The 21,364-nt window shown below is 33.2% G+C and overlaps 1 protein-coding gene across 4 annotated transcripts; it reads left to right on the top strand.

The window, feature by feature from the left end:
- The first annotated feature begins 9,949 nt into the window (after positions 1–9,949).
- LOC122304017 (mitotic checkpoint serine/threonine-protein kinase BUB1) lies at positions 9,950–20,845 on the top strand. 4 transcript variants are annotated; one of them, XR_006240894.1, is made up of 15 exons: positions 9,950–10,112; positions 10,203–10,353; positions 10,474–10,631; positions 10,737–10,827; positions 10,992–11,102; positions 11,195–11,282; positions 16,253–16,356; positions 16,441–16,512; positions 16,591–16,680; positions 16,764–16,921; positions 19,301–19,355; positions 19,411–19,560; positions 19,648–19,769; positions 19,944–20,216; positions 20,690–20,845. XR_006240894.1 is itself a non-coding variant. In XM_043116032.1 (14 exons), exons 1-14 carry the CDS (start codon positions 10,054–10,056, stop codon positions 20,128–20,130), a joined length of 1,596 nt encoding a protein of 531 aa, XP_042971966.1. In that variant the 5' UTR covers positions 9,950–10,053; the 3' UTR covers positions 20,131–20,421. The 4 variants fall into 4 exon arrangements, 2 of the variants coding, with proteins under 2 accessions (XP_042971966.1, XP_042971968.1); XR_006240893.1 differs by having other exon boundaries at positions 20,561–20,704; XM_043116032.1 differs by lacking the exon at positions 20,690–20,845 and having other exon boundaries at positions 19,944–20,421.
- The last annotated feature ends 519 nt before the right edge of the window (positions 20,846–21,364 follow it).

Below are 21,364 nucleotides of genomic sequence, written 5' to 3'. Positions count from 1 at the left end.
AGGGTACAAAAACCCTAAACCGTATAAGTTCGGTCTGGTCCATAATACCCCCTTCGGACCGACCGGACCGGACCGAATGAACCCCTAGTCAACATTAAGCAATGCCAAGCCATTGAGATTTATATCTTGTACACTATTTGATTTGATTGCATTGTTATCCTTAATGTCTTCAGCGTTGCATGAATATTTAGTTCATAAATTGAATTGTTACTCTCAAGAAGGTAGTGGTAACAATTCTTGATAGTAGTGCTGTTACTTGTACTCAAGAAGACATAGAGTGCCCTATAGAAGTAGGAGGAAAGATATTGAAGGATAATTTGATGGTTGTCCACTTAATGAAGTTTGATTTGATGGTCAACACTAGGCAATGCCAAGCCATTCAGGTTTATGGCTTTTACACTTTTTTATTCGAGTGAGTCACTATTCTTAGTGTCTCCAGCATTGCATGGATATTCAATTCATAAACTAAATTGTTACCCCAAAAAGGTAGTGGTAACAATTCTCAATAGGAGTATTGTTACTTGTATTCGAGTAGATATAAAGTGCCCTATAGGAGTAGGAGGAAAGATATTGAAGGACGATTTAATAATTTTCCACTTAATGGAGTTTGTTTTCATTGTGAGAATGGACAGATGGAATGAATTATCCAAACTTTGGAGGATACAAATAGAGCTAGTGTTCTAGAGAGTAAAGTGATTGGGAGAAACAATTGTCTTAGTGGAATTTGGTTATAGTAATAGCTCCAAGGCCGTCGTTGAATTGCACGTTACGAAGCACTTTGCTAGTGAAAATGTAGGTCATCATTATATTGGGACGAAGATGGAAAGAGTAAAGTTTTGGCCCTAAGGTTTTGCGTGAAAAGAATGAGCAAATCCTTTTTGAGTTGAGATAGAATAAAAACAGCTCGAGGTAGATAAAAGAACTATATTAACTAAGGATTAGAAGCTTTGAGTTGGGAATAGTGATTGGACTTATATAAAAAATGGTCTTTTTGGTAAAAGAGGCAAATCCAAGATAGGGTGAGACCTAATTCTTGGCACGGAGATCCAAAGAGGAAGCAAAGTCAAGTCATATTATACAGATGCTTGAGACTTCCAGACCGTTAATGTCATCCACTCATCAAGGCCGTTATCTCAAGTAGGGACAATTGCCTAGCAATGACAACAAGGTTGCACAACAGGTTGACCATGCATTACTTGTCAACATGTATTACAATTTGGACGACGACACATTATACTATCTCCCTCAGAATACCACATCAGCCGAATCATATATACCACCACCATCATTGCCCATAGACTCCATGGCCAATGATGGGCGTTAATTATGTGAGTATTCTTCATTTATTTTTACTACTTAAGTAGTATGTTGTAAGTATTCCTAGATTTCAATGATTAAATATTTATTTAAGTGGGGAGTTTGTAACACCTCGAAATAAATTTGATTGAAAGAATTTCTTTTAATTAGATTATGAATGACCATGAAAAACTAGGAAAAATTTCACGAACATAAGATTAGTTAAATTTCAATTCATTAGCATAGTTGGATTATGAACTGCTAAGGGAACAAAATATCGTTTTGACATTTTTTAGGTACTTAGGTTTATAATTATACAAAATAGATTACACCATTAGGTTTGTATGAATTTTTAAGATTTTATAATACGATAAAAAGTTTCAAGATTTTTGGCTGAAAGGCCAATCAAAGAGCATCACGTTACCAAACAACCATCACATCACTTTGTAAAATGTCCAAATCAGCATTGGATCATTAGGAAATCTCATTGGATATATGGAACTATAACACACTCAATTCGGAACACACTTTACACATATCAAGTGAAATACAATTGATGTAAGGAAGCTTGAGTGAAAATCCAGCAAGCTACATGCTTTCTTACAAGACCATGCTCTCTTACACCCGCCACACTATTCCAACCAACCAAGTACACAGCAACTCCCAAAAGAGGGTTTGAACTCTCAAACTCTAAATGAAGCCCAAATCCCTTAAAGAAAATGAAACCCTAAAATGCAGTAGCTAGCCACTCAGTTTTGACCTTTTGGTTCCCTCTTGACTTAAGCTCATCCTACAAGCAACCATCATCTCAAAGATTTTCTCTTACACCCTCATCCACTCTTTTATACCATGGTACCCATCATTAACCAACCCAATTAAATTTGAACTTGAAGCCCTAACTAGACCCCAAAACGATGTAATCGGTTGAGAGCATTTTTGCTTCAACCAAATGGCCTTCCATCACTTGAATTTTCTCACAACCAAAACACTCTTGAATGACCACCCATATGACTCACTTTGTACTTTAATGAGAGCTCAAATAGTGTACTTGAACTCATGCCACATCACTTAATCTGACACACACACAATCAGCAATCATCTAGCCCCAAATCAACCAAGGTTTGTACAAAGCAGACTTTCCCATCAAGCATGACTTGCCATAACCACCCAAAAGTCAACTTTTTTTTCCCATAACCCCTCATACCACTCTCTTCATTTTTGTACACAAGACTTTCACACTTTAACATTTGGAAGCTACCCGAGTGAGAGATTGAGGGAGATGGTGCTAATTTTTTTCTCTTGGATCTTCATAGCTTGCAAGTATAGTTTTTGACTTCATCTCTTTTACTATATGATACCTTGAGTCTTGATCTTGTTAGTAATGTGTTAGTCTATTTTTTCTCAAATTCTGATGGTTGAATATTGATAGTATGGGATTGAGGTTCTCGTTTTGCATGCTTTGTGCCCCTTGGAAATTTGTGATAAAGTGTTGTGGGACCCTAAGTATTTCGGTTCTATAATGTGGTTTTTTTTTTTTTTGGAAACACAAATATTTGGTTGGATATATGGAACAAGAGGTTTTAATATAAATGTTTGCATGCTCCTCTAGGACGATAGAAACTGAAATATTCAAGCATAAAATTATTTGTTTAAGTTTGTACTTTAAACTCTAAAAACATGCTTCAATAGTTTGATTCTATAAAATCTTGCTCATAAGAATTGAATCCTTGACTTGAGTTGGATTTTTAGCCTTGTAACTAGGGTTTTAGGTTGAGCTTTGATGAACAATGCAAACGTTTTGAGGATCTTGGCTTGTTTGCTTTAATGTTGATATTTGTTATGTTATGTTGAAAATTGTGCTTAGACCAAGATAGGATATGACTATGAGGTGTATGGATGAGTTATTTCAAGAAACATATGCATACAACTTAAGGATCTAGTCACTTTATTAAAAAAACAACATAAGCACTTTCAAGTTCTAACGTTGGTGTGCAATCCAATTTCCAACTGTTGAACAAAATGAATTTTATTGCTTAGTCATGCATATTATCAACTAAGGTTGAGTATTTAGCATGTTAGAAATTAGGATTTATGATCCTTTGAAGTCCTTAATGTCCAATTGCAAGTGAAAGGCCAAAAACACCATGTCGAGGTCTGGTTTGACCAATTATTGTTGTGTTGTGTTGATTTCTTCAAATGAAAAGTTTATAGCCTTAATAAAATGTATGATTGGTGTCTTGCGATATTACTAAACTCGTAATTTGATGTTAGTTGTTTGCTAATTTTGGATTTGGCATAAATAGTGTGCAATGAGGGCCAAAAATCAAACCAAGTGAAAAACTAAGACTAGATGTTTCGACCACAATAGGTTTCTTCCATTATACGTGTATTTTTGTCAATTGTAAGTTCATAGATGGACTAAGAGCACTCTCAATAAATTAGCCAAAGCTAAATGATACTTTTAGCTAATGTGAGATGAATTTAGTTTTGGCTATTCCAATCCCCATATTGGAATAGCAATTTTTTAATTATATAATAGTAAAATAATATGAGATGAATTTGACTTTAGCTATTCCATTCACATCAAATTCTCACATTGGATTATTCATTTATTCATATATAGTAATAAAATAATATTACTTTAAAAAATATTTAATTTTTTTAATTATTAATTTATTTAATTTTATCATTCTACCTATTATATGTGAATTAGTAATCATATTCTAAGTAAATTAATGTTGTTTCATATGAAGTAAATAAAATTTTGTAACGTACCAAAAGGAGATTAAATGACAGCATAATGCAACTAGGAAAGAGAAAGAGGAAAGAAGTCCAAGTGGTTGATGAGAAAGATGAAAGAAATATAATTGATAAAATTTTTATTTGGTCTATCTACAGTAACCTTCAAATTTGAAAATTATTTTGAAAGTCATTGTAGCTAAAGTCCAATTATTTGGAATTTAGCTAATCCATTGTGATCATATTTTGTTCTCTAATAGCTAACCATTCAATGGATTTAGTTTTTAGCAAATCCATTGATGATGCTCTTAGAATAGAAAATACATGTAGTATGTGAAATTTGGTGAAGTCTGGGACCCGTTTGTAAATTTTGAAAGTTTAGGGGCTTATTTGCAAATTCTCAAACCTTAGTAGTCAATTTTGCAAATAATGTTCTAGAATAGAAGTTTTGATTTTCTACAAATAAATGAGAATGTCTAACCTTAGAATATCTCTCATTCTAGCCCATTCTATGTTAATACACAAAGATATTTGTAAGTTAGTTTTTAACTTACTCCTAGTATGTTATAGTATGTTAGATGGTAAAAGAAATTTATGCAAGTAAATTTATGTTAGCTAAAACCTAGGGATCGTAACACAAGATTTTTTCATCTATATGCCAATCAAAGAAGGAGATCCAATATCATTACCAAGGTAGAAGATGGGGAGGGTAATAATTTACAGATGGATCCTAGGGTTGTCAAAGAGGTATTTTATAGGTACTATACCGCTATATGTTAAAATTCCATTTGGATGCAATTGAAGATAGTCTATTAGTGATTGAAAATAGAATTTTTGAGGAAATAAATAGGGATCTTGATTAGAGTTTCACAAAAGAGGAAGTTACTTAAGCTTTGTTTCAAATGTCTCCTTTTAAGTCACTTGGACCCAATGGATATGCGACAACTTTTTACCAATATCTTCGAGAGATTGTAGGTAAATAGGTATGCAAAACCATTTTGAAGTTTTTAAATGAAGGCTTGTTTTTAGAATCAATTAATGAAATGTACATTACTTTGATTTCTAAGAAGAAAAAACTTGTCAACTGTATTGATTTTAGGCATATCAATCTATGTAGTGTTTTGTACTAGATTGTCTCTAAGGTCCTCACTAATGGACTTAAGAAAGTCCTTGCTCCTATCATTTTGCCAAATCAAAATGCTTTCATACTTGGAAGGCTTATTTTAGACAATATAATTGTAGCGTACGAGACTCTTCATACTATCAACTATGGTCTAAATGTAAGGAAGGATATATGGTTGTTAATTGGATATGTGTAAAGTTTATGATCTTGTAGAATGGTGTTTTCTGAAATTGGTTAAGGAAAAAATAGGTTTCAAAAAAAGGTGGGTAGATCTTATCATGGAATGTATTACATTCCTATCTTAATCAAATTTAGTAAATGGAGAGCTCCAAGAAAAATTTAAAGATGGTCTGAGGGTTAAGGGAAAGAGACCCTCCAAGTCTTTACATGTTCTTGTTATGTTCTGAAGTACTTAACTACCTAATAAGCCATGTTGAGTGTAGAAATATGCTTCATAATGTACCAATATCCAAATGAGTGCTTAGAGTGTCACACTATTCTTTGCAAATGATAGCTTTTATTTATCAAAGTCAAATCTCTATAGTGGAACAGGTTGCAAGGGGTTTTAAACTTGTACAAAAGAGCTTTGGGGTAGAAATTAAACCGTGGAAAAACTTCAATACATTTTAGTAGGAATATAAACAGTGAGACAAGAAAGACCTCTATATATTGCTGGAATCCAAGCAACAAACAATTTTAAGAAGTATCTTGGGGTATTAGCTATGATTGGTAAATCACGTGTTAAGGCTTTCAAATCCTTTTTTGATAGGGCATAGAATGTAATCAGTAATTAGAAGGCCAAATTTCTATATTAGGCTGGGAAAGAAGTGCTCTTAAAGGCTGTAGTTCAAGAGACCCCAACTTATTGTATGAGTATTTTTCTTTTACATGGAACTTTGTATTCTCAAATAAATAGAATGATGTATATGTTTTATTGGGGTCATTAAGGAAATGAATCCAAAACACATTGGATGAGTTGAGAGAATTTGGAAAAAGCAAAGAAATTGGGTGGTCTTGGATTTAGAGATCTTGTGTGTTTTAAAAAAGCACTTTTAGTTGAGTAGTTGTGGAGGATTATGCAGAATCCTAACTCCCTTTCTACTTTAGTTTTAAAAGCTAAGTACTTTCCTTGTGTGTCTATCCAATTTGCAAACCTTAACAAATGAGTCTCTTTTTTATGGAGCAATCTAATAACTACCTATGATCTACTCTTTGAAGGTTTGATATGGAGAGTCGGGAATGGGAGAAACATTGGTATTTGGACGGATAAGTGGCTATCAAACTTTTCTACTTTGTATGGTTCAAATTCCAATCAATAATTTAGATGTTAATGTCACAATTAATGAATTAATTGATAGCAATACCAATGAATGGAGTACTAGCCTGATCCGTGAGATATTCAATGATGAATCAGTAGATTTGATAACAAGTTTACCTCTTAGTTCTTGACAATCAGCAGATAAACAAATTTGGAGAGGTACAAAATCTGGTTTTCTTCTCAATGAAGAGTGCTTATCATTTAGAGAAGGAGAGATCCAATAGAGAGAAAAGTGGTTCTTCGAGTTTTAGAAGTAGTGAGGATTTATGGCAATTAATTTGGTCTATAAATGTACCAAAGGGTGTTAAAATTTCATATGTAAGGCATGCAATAATCTTTAACCTACAAGTTATAATCTATGTACAAGGAAAGTTTAGGAAGACTCAAACATTTCTTGTGCGTGCACTAACTGAAGAATCTACCCGAATATATTTTGTGGGAGTGTCATCAGCCAAGGATATTAAAAATTCTAAGTGCTTTCAAGGTATTTGTATGGAACTTATGTTGAGGCTAACTATTGTTGATAAGGTACCGATGATGCTTATCACTCAAGTTATCTAGTTTCAAAGAAATTCACTTGTTTTCAGAAAATCGTTTCTACATCCACTACAATTAGTTGAACAAGATTTTCAAGAGCTTCAACAGCAAGATGTTGTAAATAAGGTGTCCTTATCTAAAGAAGTAAGATTGTTCACGGTCTGGAACCCATGTTACGTGTTCTGGTTCGGAACAAATCCGGGTTGATACCCGCATAGAAAACCCATAACTCGTTTTTCTTAATGTTTTTTTAATAGTACTTTCCCTCCTTTGCTGTCATCTCTGAAGTTCCTCGAAACCCTAGCACCCTTCCCTCTTTCATATTTATATCTCTCTTTGTTTATTTGACTATTTTAATCAGTCGTATTTTTTTGGGAAGCTTTGGGTACTCTTTTCAATACTGAATTTGGTAAATTGAGCTAAGTAATAGACAGAAACGATGCGAATTAAATTAAGCTAAGTAATAGACAGGAACTATGCAAATTAAATGCATGGTCTCTGGATTTGGTAACACCTCTTTCAGTTTAGTATTATATGGGATGGCTATGTTCGAATTAAGGATGCAAATTCAAGACTCGATTATCTTTTTCTCGTGTAAAATCTTTCCATCTAGAAAACTAAAAATGAAAATTGGAACATAGGAGAACCTGCATGCATAATGCATGGCAACAAAGCTAGTCCTTTTTATTTTATTTTTTTAAGAAAAAGTCAAGAATTTTTAATTATTGATTTTTAAACCGGATACAATCCAGAAATCCAATTTCATTTGGGTTCTGGCCCGAGTTTGAGATTTCCAAGCCAAAACCCGGTTGATTAGTACAATAAAGAATTTAGAGTTTTGCTACATATAAGCACAGTTTTGCACTAATCTGTGTACTAATACTGATTTATTCATACTTAAGATTTAAATTAATACTGTTTTCAATAAAATCTACTTTTTGACTAATCACATCATATTGGTACACAGATTAGTGTATAATTATACTTATAACTATATTTTTCCAAGAATTTATTAGTTGGCGAACCTAAGAGTTGGCTTCATCAAAGAAGATTGTGCACTGGTATCGTTCTTAGAAATTAGGAGCGGCAAGCATTAACTTCAAGGCAAATCCCTCGAGAGAGCTGTTTCTCACCAAAGAATGCTAATGTCTAGGATTCTTTTCTAAGGGTGTGCGTTTGCTTGGATTTGGGCTTTTACCAAAGTAGAATTAGAAGGATATGCAAAGTAAATTGTTGACTTTATCAAAAGCGAGAAGTGTGATTCTAGCACAAATCATATTAGATTATGATTCGGTTTGGTAATAAGATAATAATTTTGAGTTTTAAGATTATTTTAAAATTTAAAAAAATTAAAAAAATTAAATTATTTACTATATTTTATATAAAAATTTAAAAAATTTATAATGATGAAATGATAATTTTAAATTTAAGATAAAAAGTTTGAAATGCCGGATCGAAGTCATGATATTTTTATGGATGATGTACCACTCGGTAAAGTTGTAAACATCCTTTTGTACTTGTTGATATTACTATTTCAGTAATGATTAATGAAGTTATTTGTTAATTTTCCTTTTTAATTTTTTAAAAAAGACTTTTTCATGCACACTACTTTTTCTTTAAGGATAAAGCTTCTTTGTCGCCCGGGGTTGACCGTCCGGATTGACCGCTAGTCAAAAAATTTATTTATTTATTTTTACTTAATGATTAAGAAAAGTGATTTTAAATATATTGATGTATTTTTTTTTATTTAATGATTAAGAAAGTAATTAAAAAAATGTGAAATGGAAAAAAAATAAATAAATTAACCACCCAGCGGTACATTTGGAGCGGCATAGTAGTCGGACCCTTTCTTTAAATCCATTCATGCACACTTCTTGGGTCTCGTTTATTTGTTTTTTTATTAGATATTTCTTGTATCTATTATAAATGAATTAAATCTAATAAATAGTATGATTTTATATTAATAATATGTTATTAAAAATGTGAATTAAAAACAAAACTATGGCTCGTTTGTTTATATAGATGAAACGGGATAAAAATTAAATAAAATATTATTAGAATATAATTTTTATTTTAAAATTTTATAAAATTAAATTATTTTTTATATTTTATTTGAGAATTTAAAAAAATTATAATAATTAGATGAAATTAAAATAATTTGTGAAAATTAAGCCTATAACACAATGAGAAGAATAAAGCTCCGTTTGAATACAAAAACAGTTTCATTTCATTATTGTAGCTTTTTCCAAAATTTTACATTACCAAACTATCACCTTTTCTTAACTACATCACAAATTAATAAAATCAACTATTTGCACCCTAAACTATAACCTTTATATTTTTAAATTTATGCCGTGAAATCTCAAAATCCTCAATTTACATACCAAACTATCATTTTTTATTCAATTTACACTACACATTTCCTAAAAATTCCCATTGACAATATAAAATTAATAAAAATAATTAACATTAAAAAAAAAAAGTCTTACATTTGATAGTGAAAAACTCACATCTAACCAACATGTGATTTGTTATTTTTATCTTTTTATTTAAATACACATATTTAAACATTAACATATATGACTAAAAATAATAAATTATATATTGATTATATAAATGTATGTGATGTAAGGCTTTTTGTTTGTTTCAATAAGATGAAATACATTAAGATAAAAGTTAAGAATTAAATAAAATATTATTTAAATATATTTTCTTAATATTATTTTTATTTTAAAATTTAAAAAAATTAAATTATTTATTTTATTTTATATAAAAATTTAAAAAAATTATAATAATTAAATAAGATAACATCTTAGAATGATTACGGGAACAAACGACACGAATAGGAAAGTTGTAATCAATTATTCTTATTATTTTGTTTTATTTTTAATATTTTTATTGCCGTTCTTTTAAATGATGAATTCAAAAGTTCAAGCATTCGCCCGCTTCTTCTCTTCGCCTTTGGAGATAAAGAGGGAACAACAATTACAACATCATCTTCTCGGTCTCACTTCTCACACTACACACGGACACAGAAGCCATGACTGTGGTCTTCGAAGATACAAACTCTGCTTCTGACCCCCTCTTGCCCTGTCTCTGGTCCTCTCCCTCTCCTTCTTCTCTGGCACTTGCACACAATCTCGTTGGCTTTCATTGTGATGAATTTGTCGCTGATTTTTGTGGATCCAGGTCGATCAAGAAAGCTCTCAAAGCAGAAACGCGCTTGGGGAACGATTCCGGGTTAGATCTCAGGAAGCTTCTCTACGATTGCATCGTAACATTCAAGGATGATGACCAGTACCAAAACGACGTTAGATTTCTCCGGATTTGGTTCCTCTATGTAACTTCCTATTCATCGGTCGTTTTCGTTCCTCGATTCCAACTGCATGAATTTTGTTTTCATTCTTGGTATGCCTTTGATCTTTTGATGGATTTAATTTGGTGGTTTTGGTCTCTGTAGATGGACGTTAGTGAAGATTTTGAGAGCGTTTTTAGAGAAATGACTGAGAGTGAGATATGTCTGGGCCATTCTTTGCTTTATGTATGGTATGCGTCCTTTCTTGAATCAAAAGGGAAGTTGCATGACGCTCATATGGTTTATCAGTCTGGATTTCTAAGGTCTCTCTCTTTTTTTCTCTGTGCGTCTGTGTTTCTTTCCTAGATTGGAGTTGTTTGAGCGTGTCAACTTGTGTCCTAACACTTGCCATGTTGCTCTGCGACCAGAAATGCCAAACCGGTCGAGTTGTTGAAGAAGGCACATGCCCTATTTCTCGATAGAATGTCTGGATTAGTGAATGCTTGTTCACTTCAGAAGGTATTACGCATGGCTAAATGGTGAAGTTCTTACACATTTATTTTAAGGAAAGGGTGGGAGTGTGTTTTTTTTGTGTTGTGTGGGTGGGGGGGTTAGCTGAAGTTCATGTCATACGCTGTGAGAAGCTTCATCCATTTTTTTTTTTTTCCTTTTCCATTTTACAGAATGATGATTGTGGATTCGTTGAGTTCGAGACAAGTCATATTAATCCATGGTCCGCCTCCACCATGAAAGACCTATTGAAGAAGCTGGGTCCTCAGATTATGAAATATGATGTAGGACAATACAGTCACTTCCTTTTGCATAATTGCATCTATTAGTCTCCTCAATAGTTGGCTTTATAATTTCTCTTTGATGCACTTTTCAGGGATACCATTCAAGCCAAAAAGCTTACTCAGGCAAAGTGGCCCTATCTTCTTTGCAGAATTCATCAAGGAATAAGATTATTGACATAGGTAATTCTTCATACTAGATTCGTTTTTTTTTTGGTGAGGTTTACATGAAACTATCTAAATGCCAATGAGTCTTTAGTTTTACACAAGGCTTTTTTTTTTTTTTTTTTTTTTTTTTTTTTTTTTTTTCTTTTTGATAATATTTGTAAGTGTAAATTTCGATGTTCTGACTTCTGACCAACAGCATCACATTATAAACAGTGAAAACCTTCTGCTGCTGCTTTTTTTTTTTTTTTTTTGATAAGTAGAATACAGAAAAAAATGACAGTGAAAACCCTCTGCTGCTGCTATGTTATAATCCTTGTATCTAACAAAGGTTAACTGCTAATTTCTATAACATTTGTTTAACATTCCAACACAAAATTAGATACAAAATAGACACACAATTTTTAGCATCCTTTTTTTCTTTAGAAATATTTTTGGTACCTAAAATTTTTATATTGAGTATCTTGATCTAGACATATAGAAGTGCACGTACACTTCTAAACCAGATCGAAAATTCTTGAAAGAACTGGCCTTTTTAGTTACACTAACATAGACTAAAATGGAAGAAAGAGGAGATCTTGCCTCCCTTTCCTCCCCTCTTGCTGTTACATGCCTGTAAAGGAACTAAAAAGAGGCATTCTAGCAATTCTTGCTTTCTTACTGTTTTTAAAGTAAATGTAATTTTACTCCATCACAAAAGTGGTGACATCCAATCACATGAAGATTATAAATAGACACACCTACGCATTAGAAGAGAAAAAGAAAGAACTAAATCCTGATATTGAAGATTCGCATAAAAAATATGAGTGAATAAGCAGAGACATATGGTTTTAATGAAAAAACTGTAAGCTCATCCACTATTTTTTCACACTTATCAAATCACCAACCATTGAGTTTTTTCATAGATATCAAATTAGGCAAATAGGGATCAAATTCCATTAAACTTCACAATGATGCAACCAAACTATTCTCTCCAACACGCAAAAGAATCCACCACACTTCTAGGCATAAGCTGAACCACTCCAAATATATTGGTCCACTGGAAGTATAATTTTATAAAGAGTAATGCTAGATACAAGCCTTGGGTGTGCAAGCCCCTTGCATGCCCTTAGAAAAAAAATGGATGCCATCATAGAAAAATGAGTTTTTTTTAGTGAGTCCCACTTTTTTCCAAAAAAGCTTGCATGAGGCTTGCAAACCTTAGGCTTGTACAAATCATTTTTTTTTTTAACAAAGCAGTTGTCACATCATAACGAAGCAGATGATGGTTGACAAATTCTGCACTTCTTCAGCACCTATGACACCAATCAATCACCAATATATGCCTTTCCATAGATTGTTTAACGTGAGAGTCTTTTCTAAGGCAACTGTCCACACAAAAAAAGCCACCTTCTGTGGAACCTGTGTTCGCCATGCTTTTTTTTTCACAAGTAAAATAACAAATAGATATATTTTATTACAAAAATTTAAGGCATTTCCCCGTATTATAAGGGGGAACATGTAAAACCTTGAGGCTGCCCCATAATCACATCCTTGGCCAGGTCAAATTGAGCCCATGCACACATTACTAAAGCAATGTGTCCTCCATGCTCTTTTAAGTAAAGGAAGTTTTAGCATCCTGATGTATCACATTATGAAAGGATTTAGCCTTGGAGACCATGCTTAGAAGGGTTCTACCTGCCCTTGTCTTCTCCACCTCTCCTGATCTTGCAAGAAATAAAGAGATCCACCTCTCAGTCTTGGGCCACCTTGGTGAAAGATACATCCCACTGTTGAGAACCATTAGAGAGATGTAAATTATCCACTACGGAGGCTTCTTTAGAACATGCAATGCTAAATAGCTCTGGAAAATATTCCTTGAGGGACTGGTCTCCACACAAGACGTCATGCCAAAAGTAAATTCTAGACTATCTATGATTTCAAAGGTAATAAAGCTGAAAACGTCTTTCCACATGTTTCTTATATCCTTCAAAAGGCCAACTCCATAAGGACTGTTCAACTTATTAGAACACTACCCCACCCAAGAAGCACATATTGAGTAGCAACCACCAACTACCATAAGCTCTCTCTCTCTCTCTCTCTCTCTCTCTCTCTCTCTCTCTCTCTCTCACACACACACACACACACACACACACACACACATTTTCATAGCACCATAGCCATATATCCTGTGAGGCATGGTTGATAAGAATCAGCTTCTGAATGCCCAAACCTCCTACAGATAAAAGCAGATTAGAAATTGGACCAAGAACCGGATGAAAACTTTGATTTCTCCCCCAAACCACCCCACCGCACCACAGTAAAGCTGTTTGTAGCTTCTCTGACTGATTAGCAACACTAGTAGAGGAAAAGGTGACATAAAATAAGTGGTAAGTGGGTAAGTGTGATAAAGACTTGAAGTACTTTTAATCAAGGTTAGCCTACCACCCTTGGATAGATAAATTCACTTCCATCCAGCTAACTGAAGTTTTATTGTATCAATTATACCATCCCAGATAGCTTGTCTTTAAGGAAGCATCCAATGGGAGACCAAGCTATCCCAATGGCAAGGAAGACACCCTACAATCAATAAAACTCAACAGCCCCAACAGGGAGTAATTTGGATTTGGCCAAATTAACCTTCAGACTTGATGCTTCACACCAATATCTAGGGGTGAGTTCGGTCCGGTCTGGTCCGGTCCGGGGAGGTTTTACGGACCGGACCGGACCGGACCTATTCGGTCCAGGGTTTTCCCACCCTGGACCGGACCGAACTCCCTAAGGGTTGGGACGGTCCGGTCCCATTCGGTCCGGTCCGGTCCGGTCGGTCCATTCGGTCCACAGTTGACTTTTCTTTTTAAAAATCCTAAGACATTTTATTTAATACTTATGTAATTATATTGTGATATATTTAATATATATAGTATACTATTATATATATTAATATATATTAATAATATCCTAATACTATTAGTATATAATAAATTAGTAATAGTTATTAATTTATTTGCTATAACTAATAATACACTAGTACTAATACTATAACTAATAACTATATGTAATAATAGTAATACTATATGTAATATACTAGTATTACTATATCTCTTCAAACACCACACATTTATTAATACTCTATGTCATACTATATTAAATAATAGTAATACTCTTATTACTAATACTCTATGTAGTTATATTACATACTATATTACTAATACTCTATATAGTTATAGTGATTTAATACTAACATATTACATATTAAGTTAACTATACTAATACATTATAAATTTATAAATATATGATATATTATAATTTATACCATAACTCTTATAATATGTTAATATATTAATATATACTAGTACTATATATTATAGTTAATAGTTATACATTAAATAGTATAATAATACATTGATACTAAATATATATAGTTATAGACTTATAATGATTTAGTTATTATGAATTTATGATTAGTTATAGACTATTAGCAAAGTCTATATATTACGAATCCATTATAAGTTTATAACTATATATATTTAGTATCAATGTATTATTATACTATTTAATATATAACTATTAACTATAATATATGGTACTAGTATATATTAATATATTAACATATTATAAGAGTTATGGTATAAATTAGTATAGTATTACTTATAGTATTAGTATTATAATTTACTATTAGTATAGTCTATAAGAATTTATAGACTATACTGATAGTCTATAACTATTAGTAATATATATAGTTATAAACTTATACTAGTATTAGTAATATTAGTTATGTTGAATCAATCAGTTAGTATAACTATCAGTAATTTGTATTAAACTATTAGTAATTTAGTATAGCTATATTATATCAGTAGTATTAGTTATATTGAATCAATTAGTTAGTATAACTATTTTCTACATTATTAGTATTAATAATATTAGTATTAGTTATAACCAAATATCCTATATTAGACTTAAGAGTTTTAGACTATATAATAGACTAATAGTATTAGTACAACTATATAACTATATATTAATACTAATTATACTGAAAAGTATAACTATATAATAGTAGTAATAGTAGACTAATTGTATAGCTATATATTAGTATTAGTTATATTGTTATAGTGATTTAGTATATTATAATTTCTATATTATAATTTATACTATAACTCTTATAATATGTTAATATATTAATATATATAGTAGTACTATATATTATAGTTATACATTAAAGAATATAATAATACATTCATACTAAATATATATAGCTATATAGTTATACTTATAGTGATTTAGCTATATATTAGTATTAGTATTACTTATAGTATTTAATATAACTATATAGTCTATATTAGAATAAGTTTAACTATAGTATATTATAATATTAGACTATTAGTATTATTTTTTTAATACCATATTAGACTATTAGTATTAGTATATAATCATAAATATTAGTATAAGTAAAAAATTATATAATTAATTTATAAAATTATTTATATAAATTATATTTTTTTATTTTTTTCATTCAGTCCAGTCCGGGGTGGAAAACCCCTGGACAGGGACCGGACCGAATGACTTCGGTCCTCCTAAAAATGGGCCGGACCGGTCCGGTCCAAAAATGGCCGGTCTGGACCAGCCGATTCTCACCCCTACCAATATCAAATTTCTAGTGTAATACTTGATTTTCTTACTTAATATTTAAGTTATAGCTTTTTACAAGAAATGCAAGGGAACCCTTGAGGTTTTTTCCAATACAAATCTTTTCTTGTTACTGTATACTGCACTGAAGTATTCAGTTGTTTTTCTTTCTCAAATTTTCTCAGTTTAATATTTTATTGTAAGAATTTCCCCAAATACACCTTCTCACCATTACACTTGAGCTAAGGCAAATGGTGCGGGAGATTAATTGTTCTTACTTGTCTGAGTGTATTTACCATGCAGCGAATTTTGGGTTTTATATAAAAGGTAAAAGTTAGATACTGAGACTCTAGGAGGTCAAATTCTATTACTCTGGATTGTAGGTGGAAAGAAGTACCAGATCAAAGGTTGTGCTGGCCAAGGTGGTTTTGCCCAAGTATATAAAGCATATGTCAACAGTAATCCAGATGAAGTTGTCGCACTTAAGGTATGTGCTTTTTTAGTATTCTCCCACCGGAAGTGGAGGAGTTGCCTTGTTGGATTGTAACATGGTCTTTGAAATTTCTGACAGATACAAAAGCCTGCTTTCCCTTGGGAGTTCTACATGTATCGTCAACTAGATGAGCGCATCTTAGACAATGAAGTACGACATTTTCTGGTGTCCAATGTTTATTGGTGGTTTCTGGTTTTTATTTATTTACTTATTCTTGTCTTTTATCAGAGATCCAGCTTTGGTTTTGCTCAGAGAATGCATCTCTACTCTGACTGCAGCATACTTGTCTGTGACTATCGGGCCCATGGGACTCTGCAGGTTGGTTTAATTAATTTTGTATCTCGTGTATTATTAGGTTTAGTCTTCTACATTATGCAGACTCTGATGAAAACCTTCTGCAGGATGCCATAAACTCCTATGTAGTCACTGGAAAGTTTATGGAAGAGGAGTTATGTATTTATTATACAGTAGAGATGCTCTACATGCTTGAAACTTTGCATGGTGCTGGCATCATTCATGGTGATTTTAAGCCAGATAATTTGCTTATTCGTTATGCTAGGTAACAGACTCTTCCATTATTGTTGTGACCGTGTTACCTCTTCTAATGAACTTTGGCGAAACAGATATGCAATTCGTACATTTTGATGACCAAAGCTTTTGGCTCAATGTTTATTGTTAATTCGCAATGTTGAGTTTATATTTTCATCTTCCAACTCATTTTTGCCTTTTCTTTTGGATTATTTTTCCTGGTAAATTTGTACATATTATGACTATGGCTGCTTCCGTTCTTATTTTGTAGGAAAAAGTTCACCTATAAAAAAGGCGACGTTTTCTTCTTATCATACTAGTTTGAAATTAATGCATGGCCAGATTGTTAGACACTTATTTTTAAAATCTTAGTTAATAGCTAGACAAAGTTATCATTCACTTTTTTTACTCATTTACTACATTCTGAAGGAGCCATGTTATAGGCAAGTTATACGTCATCTCAAAAGTGGTGGTTTGTGTTCTTAAAGCCTAATCCTTCTAGAAGTGACTGATTTACCAGTAGTAATCTCTTTTGTTAAGGAAAGAATTTTAGAATTAGGGTTATAATCATGTATTAGCTGCTAGGTCAACTGTCTTGATTATTTCCACTCTATATAGGAAGAGAAAATTTTCTTTTCCTCTTACTGTTTTTGTATGTGGCAAACCCTGTTTTTTAGAGCCCAGGGTTTAGAAAATTTTTAGGGCTTAGTGATAGTTTTTTTCTCCTTTTTTCGTGCCTTCATTTGCAATTTATTTCTCCTTTCCTTCTCTTGTTTACTTCTACCGACTCTGAAACATTTACAGTATTATGGGATAAGGTTTTTTTTTTTATAAGTTGTATTATGGGATAAGGTCTGATGGCAGTAGTTGAAGATGGATGGTACCATTCATTTCCATGTTGATTGGATGGTAGTTGTCATCATACTTGTAGGTGTATGGGATGTTATATTATAAAAAAAAAAGGCGTATGCAATGTTGGTGCGCCTCATGTTTGGGAAGTTCCCAGTATACATGAATCACAGCTGCTTTGCTAATGGTTTACCTGATACACATATTGATTCAAAGGCATTGGTGGTTTGTGGTTGTTGTCATTTGTTATCTTTGGTGGCAGGTTCGTTTTGGTGGCCGTTCTCTGTTAATTTTGTTGATAGTCATCATCCTTGCAGGTGTATGTGATGGTATATTGTAAAAAAGAAGGTATATGTGATGTTCATGTGCCTCCAGTTTGGGTAGTGGCCAGCAGACCTGAATCATGGCTGCTTTGGTAGCGGTTTACCCTGTGATATTTACTGATTCAAAGGCATTGGTGGTTGTGATGATCTGTGGTGGCAGACTTGTTTTGGTGGTGGTTATTGGTGGATTTTGTTGCAGCAGATAATTTCTATGGCATTTTTTGTTGTTCCTCAATGGTTTCAGAGGTGGCTACCATCAATGATTATGCTTGTTTTGGTTGGTTTCCCAACTTTTGGTTAGTCTCTTGATGTGACTGTTTGCGTTGTCATTAGAGTAGTCTTTCCAATGTGGTTTTGGTGTTGTCACAGTTTTGTGGCCTCAATGAATTGTCTTCATTCTGGTGTTTGTCGTTGGTGTATAAGGGTTACAGAAACCCTCGGTTGTGGGAAGATGACCTCTATTTCAATACAAGATTAGGGATCCTGGGTTTGTGTTATCTTGGTTCAAGTTATCCAAGGGTTGACTGCTGTTTGGCTACAAAATGATTATATTCCAGTTGTGTTATGGAAGTTTCATTTATCCATAGCTGAGTTTTGGGTCTTAATCGAGCCAGGTTTTGACAGATTTCGCCAACCTGAATCCGTCTAAACAAGTTTACCCAATTTGTGTTTGGGTTCACAGCCTTTTTTGGGTCCGTATAGTTGTTTTTGTCCCGTTTAGTCCAAATTTTGGTCAGATTATGGTAGCTGGCCGGTTCTTTCAGAGTTTCAACTTGTTCTTATTTGGCTGGTTTTGTCAAAGTCTCAATCGCCTCATGTTGTTTTTAGCTGGTTCTGTAGGTGTTGGTCAACAGCCCATCATATATATAGGTGCTATTGGTGTAATATCATCGTCTGTCAAACCTAGAAATAGTCTGGGAGTTTATTTGTTCCGAGTTAAGTTTATATGATTTTTATATGCTCTAACACGACTGGAGAGTAATAGGCATTGTAATAAATGCTAGATCAATTGTATTGATCCACTATATGATGAATATTGGGAGAGGAGAAATGATCATTTCCTCTGTTTTGTGCCATACACTATTTTGAAATCCTTTGTCTTTGCATTTTTACGTCCTATATGGTGTGAATGTTCTTTCCAAACGCTCATTTTTGCATTACTGGCATACTAATGGCTTTATACAATCCGGAGTTGCAGAGAGTGTCCTTCAGAACTTAATTATCTCACTTTTTGGCAGGGGCAATCTTACGGAAGATGGGTTACGTGAGCGCAGTGGTCCTTGGCATGATCAGGTTACTTCTGTTTGAATCAAAGACTCTTTGGCTAAGTTTTTTTATAATGATTCAGAATTTTATCTTCCAGGGCCTTTGCCTTGTTGACTGGGGGAGGGGGATAGACAAACGCCTCTTTCCTGAAAATGCAGAATTTAAGGGAGATTGCAGGACTTCTGGCTTTCGTTGTGTTGAAATGCAGGAGAATAAGCCATGGACATTTCAGGCTAGTCTCAAGTCATATGTTATCTCAAATGCAGCTGCTAGCATTATTGATTTGACGTATTAGAACATCTGTTTCACGTTCCTCCAGGTAGACACGTATGGCCTTTGTGTTATAGTCCATATGATGCTGCATAATTCTTATATGGAGATCGAAAAGAAAAAATCATCTGGTGGTGGCTACATTTATTTACCCAAATCATCTCTTAAACGGTAATCTCTCACTTCGCATAGTCCTAGAATTCTGTTGATATTAATGAGCTCTGTCCTTTAGTTTGTTGGAAAAGCATGTCAATAATTTATTTCTCTTGAAGTAATGGATGACAGAAATTATTCTCGCTCCCATCTTTAACTTCACTTTCATACTTGGTGTTCAATTGGCTTCAGATATTGGGCGGTTGAACTCTGGAAGAATTTTTTTACCCAGCTGCTCAACATGAGTCCTGGCAGTGATGACAAGAAGTTGCAGAAATTGAGGGAATCATTCCAGGATTACATGTGCTCTAAACCTCATTTCATAAAGAAATTAAAGGAGTTACTGGTGAAGCAAAGGACTTCTTTGTGTTCTGCATAGTCTGTCTGTTCATGCTACTGAATTGTTAACTCCAATAGTCCTGGAATTGTCAAATTTATTCACTGCAACAAAAGCAAAATTAGAAGGTGAAAATATTTGTTTTTCTCACCTTGACATGAGTACACATTCATGAACCTCATATTAAGATTGTTAAATTACCTTTTTAACCTTTAAAAAAAGTTCCCTTCCTGAAGTCAGTACAGTTCGCTGGAGGATTTCTCTGATGGTGCATGCACATTTGTAAAGAATGTTGAGAGTTCATATGTTTGTATATTTTTTCTTTTATGTTCATAGGCAGGGTAACATATGTATGCCTCTCAGTTTCATACCTTTTTTTGGGTAATATTTAAGCATGCTTTGTTCCTGTTACTGTTTTGGCACACTTTATATAGCATCCCTGAAAACCTTTGTTTTTTTTTTTTTTTAACAGGTAAAAGGAACTGCTGCAATCCTAAAAACCTTTCTTGTTGCTTTTCAAAATTATTTTTTACCAAAAAAATTCACATTCTCTCTGGATTGTAATTTTACCCGCCTCTTGCAATGCTTTCATCCAATTCAGGTGTTCTTGCTGAGAGAACGTGCCAATGGCCCATTATAGTCTCAAGATGACAAGATCTATGCACAATGCAGTTGTTTCTTAACATTACACCACTCTGTATCCTGGTCATGGGGCCTTATATCGGTGCTTTTCAACTAAAAGTAACTTTTCTTTGAACCTTGATCATGGAAGCTCGTAGGCATATGCATTCCCTGCCCCGCCCTGCCCTACCCTGTCTATTTGATTGGGATCGGATTTGGAGTACTTTACTACTTTGTAGGTTTTAGGTCATGAAGGCAGGACTAGAGATAGAAAGCAATACATAGTTTAATGGATTTGAACTACTGTGGAAACTTCAGTTTTATAAGATCAAGTTTGATCTCAGGCTGCCCGCTTGGTTAAAGTGCAACCTGGAGATGAAATGATCCATGCATGGTATGTCCTTTTAAATGGTTATGAAACCTTGAGCTGCGAATGCATCGTTGCCTTTGGCTAAAATAAAGAAGCTTTAAACCGTTGGCAAGATTGGCATATCCATAAGGTTAAAACAAACCTCATTCGCATGAGTGAGGAAGAGGTTCAACCAATGTGTCGAAGGATGTAAGCACGCTCATTTGAAAATAAACGAGACTTCATTGTAAAGTGAGCTCCTAAATACTCATATCAACGGGATTGTTCTTTGTTTATTTAACTGAT

The sequence above is a fragment of the Carya illinoinensis genome, chromosome 3, assembly GCF_018687715.1.
Source record: "Carya illinoinensis cultivar Pawnee chromosome 3, C.illinoinensisPawnee_v1, whole genome shotgun sequence".
Lineage (NCBI taxonomy): Eukaryota > Viridiplantae > Streptophyta > Magnoliopsida > Fagales > Juglandaceae > Carya > Carya illinoinensis.
The sequence above is the reverse complement of the archived record's forward strand: the minus strand, read 5'-3'. Positions and strand labels throughout refer to the sequence as shown.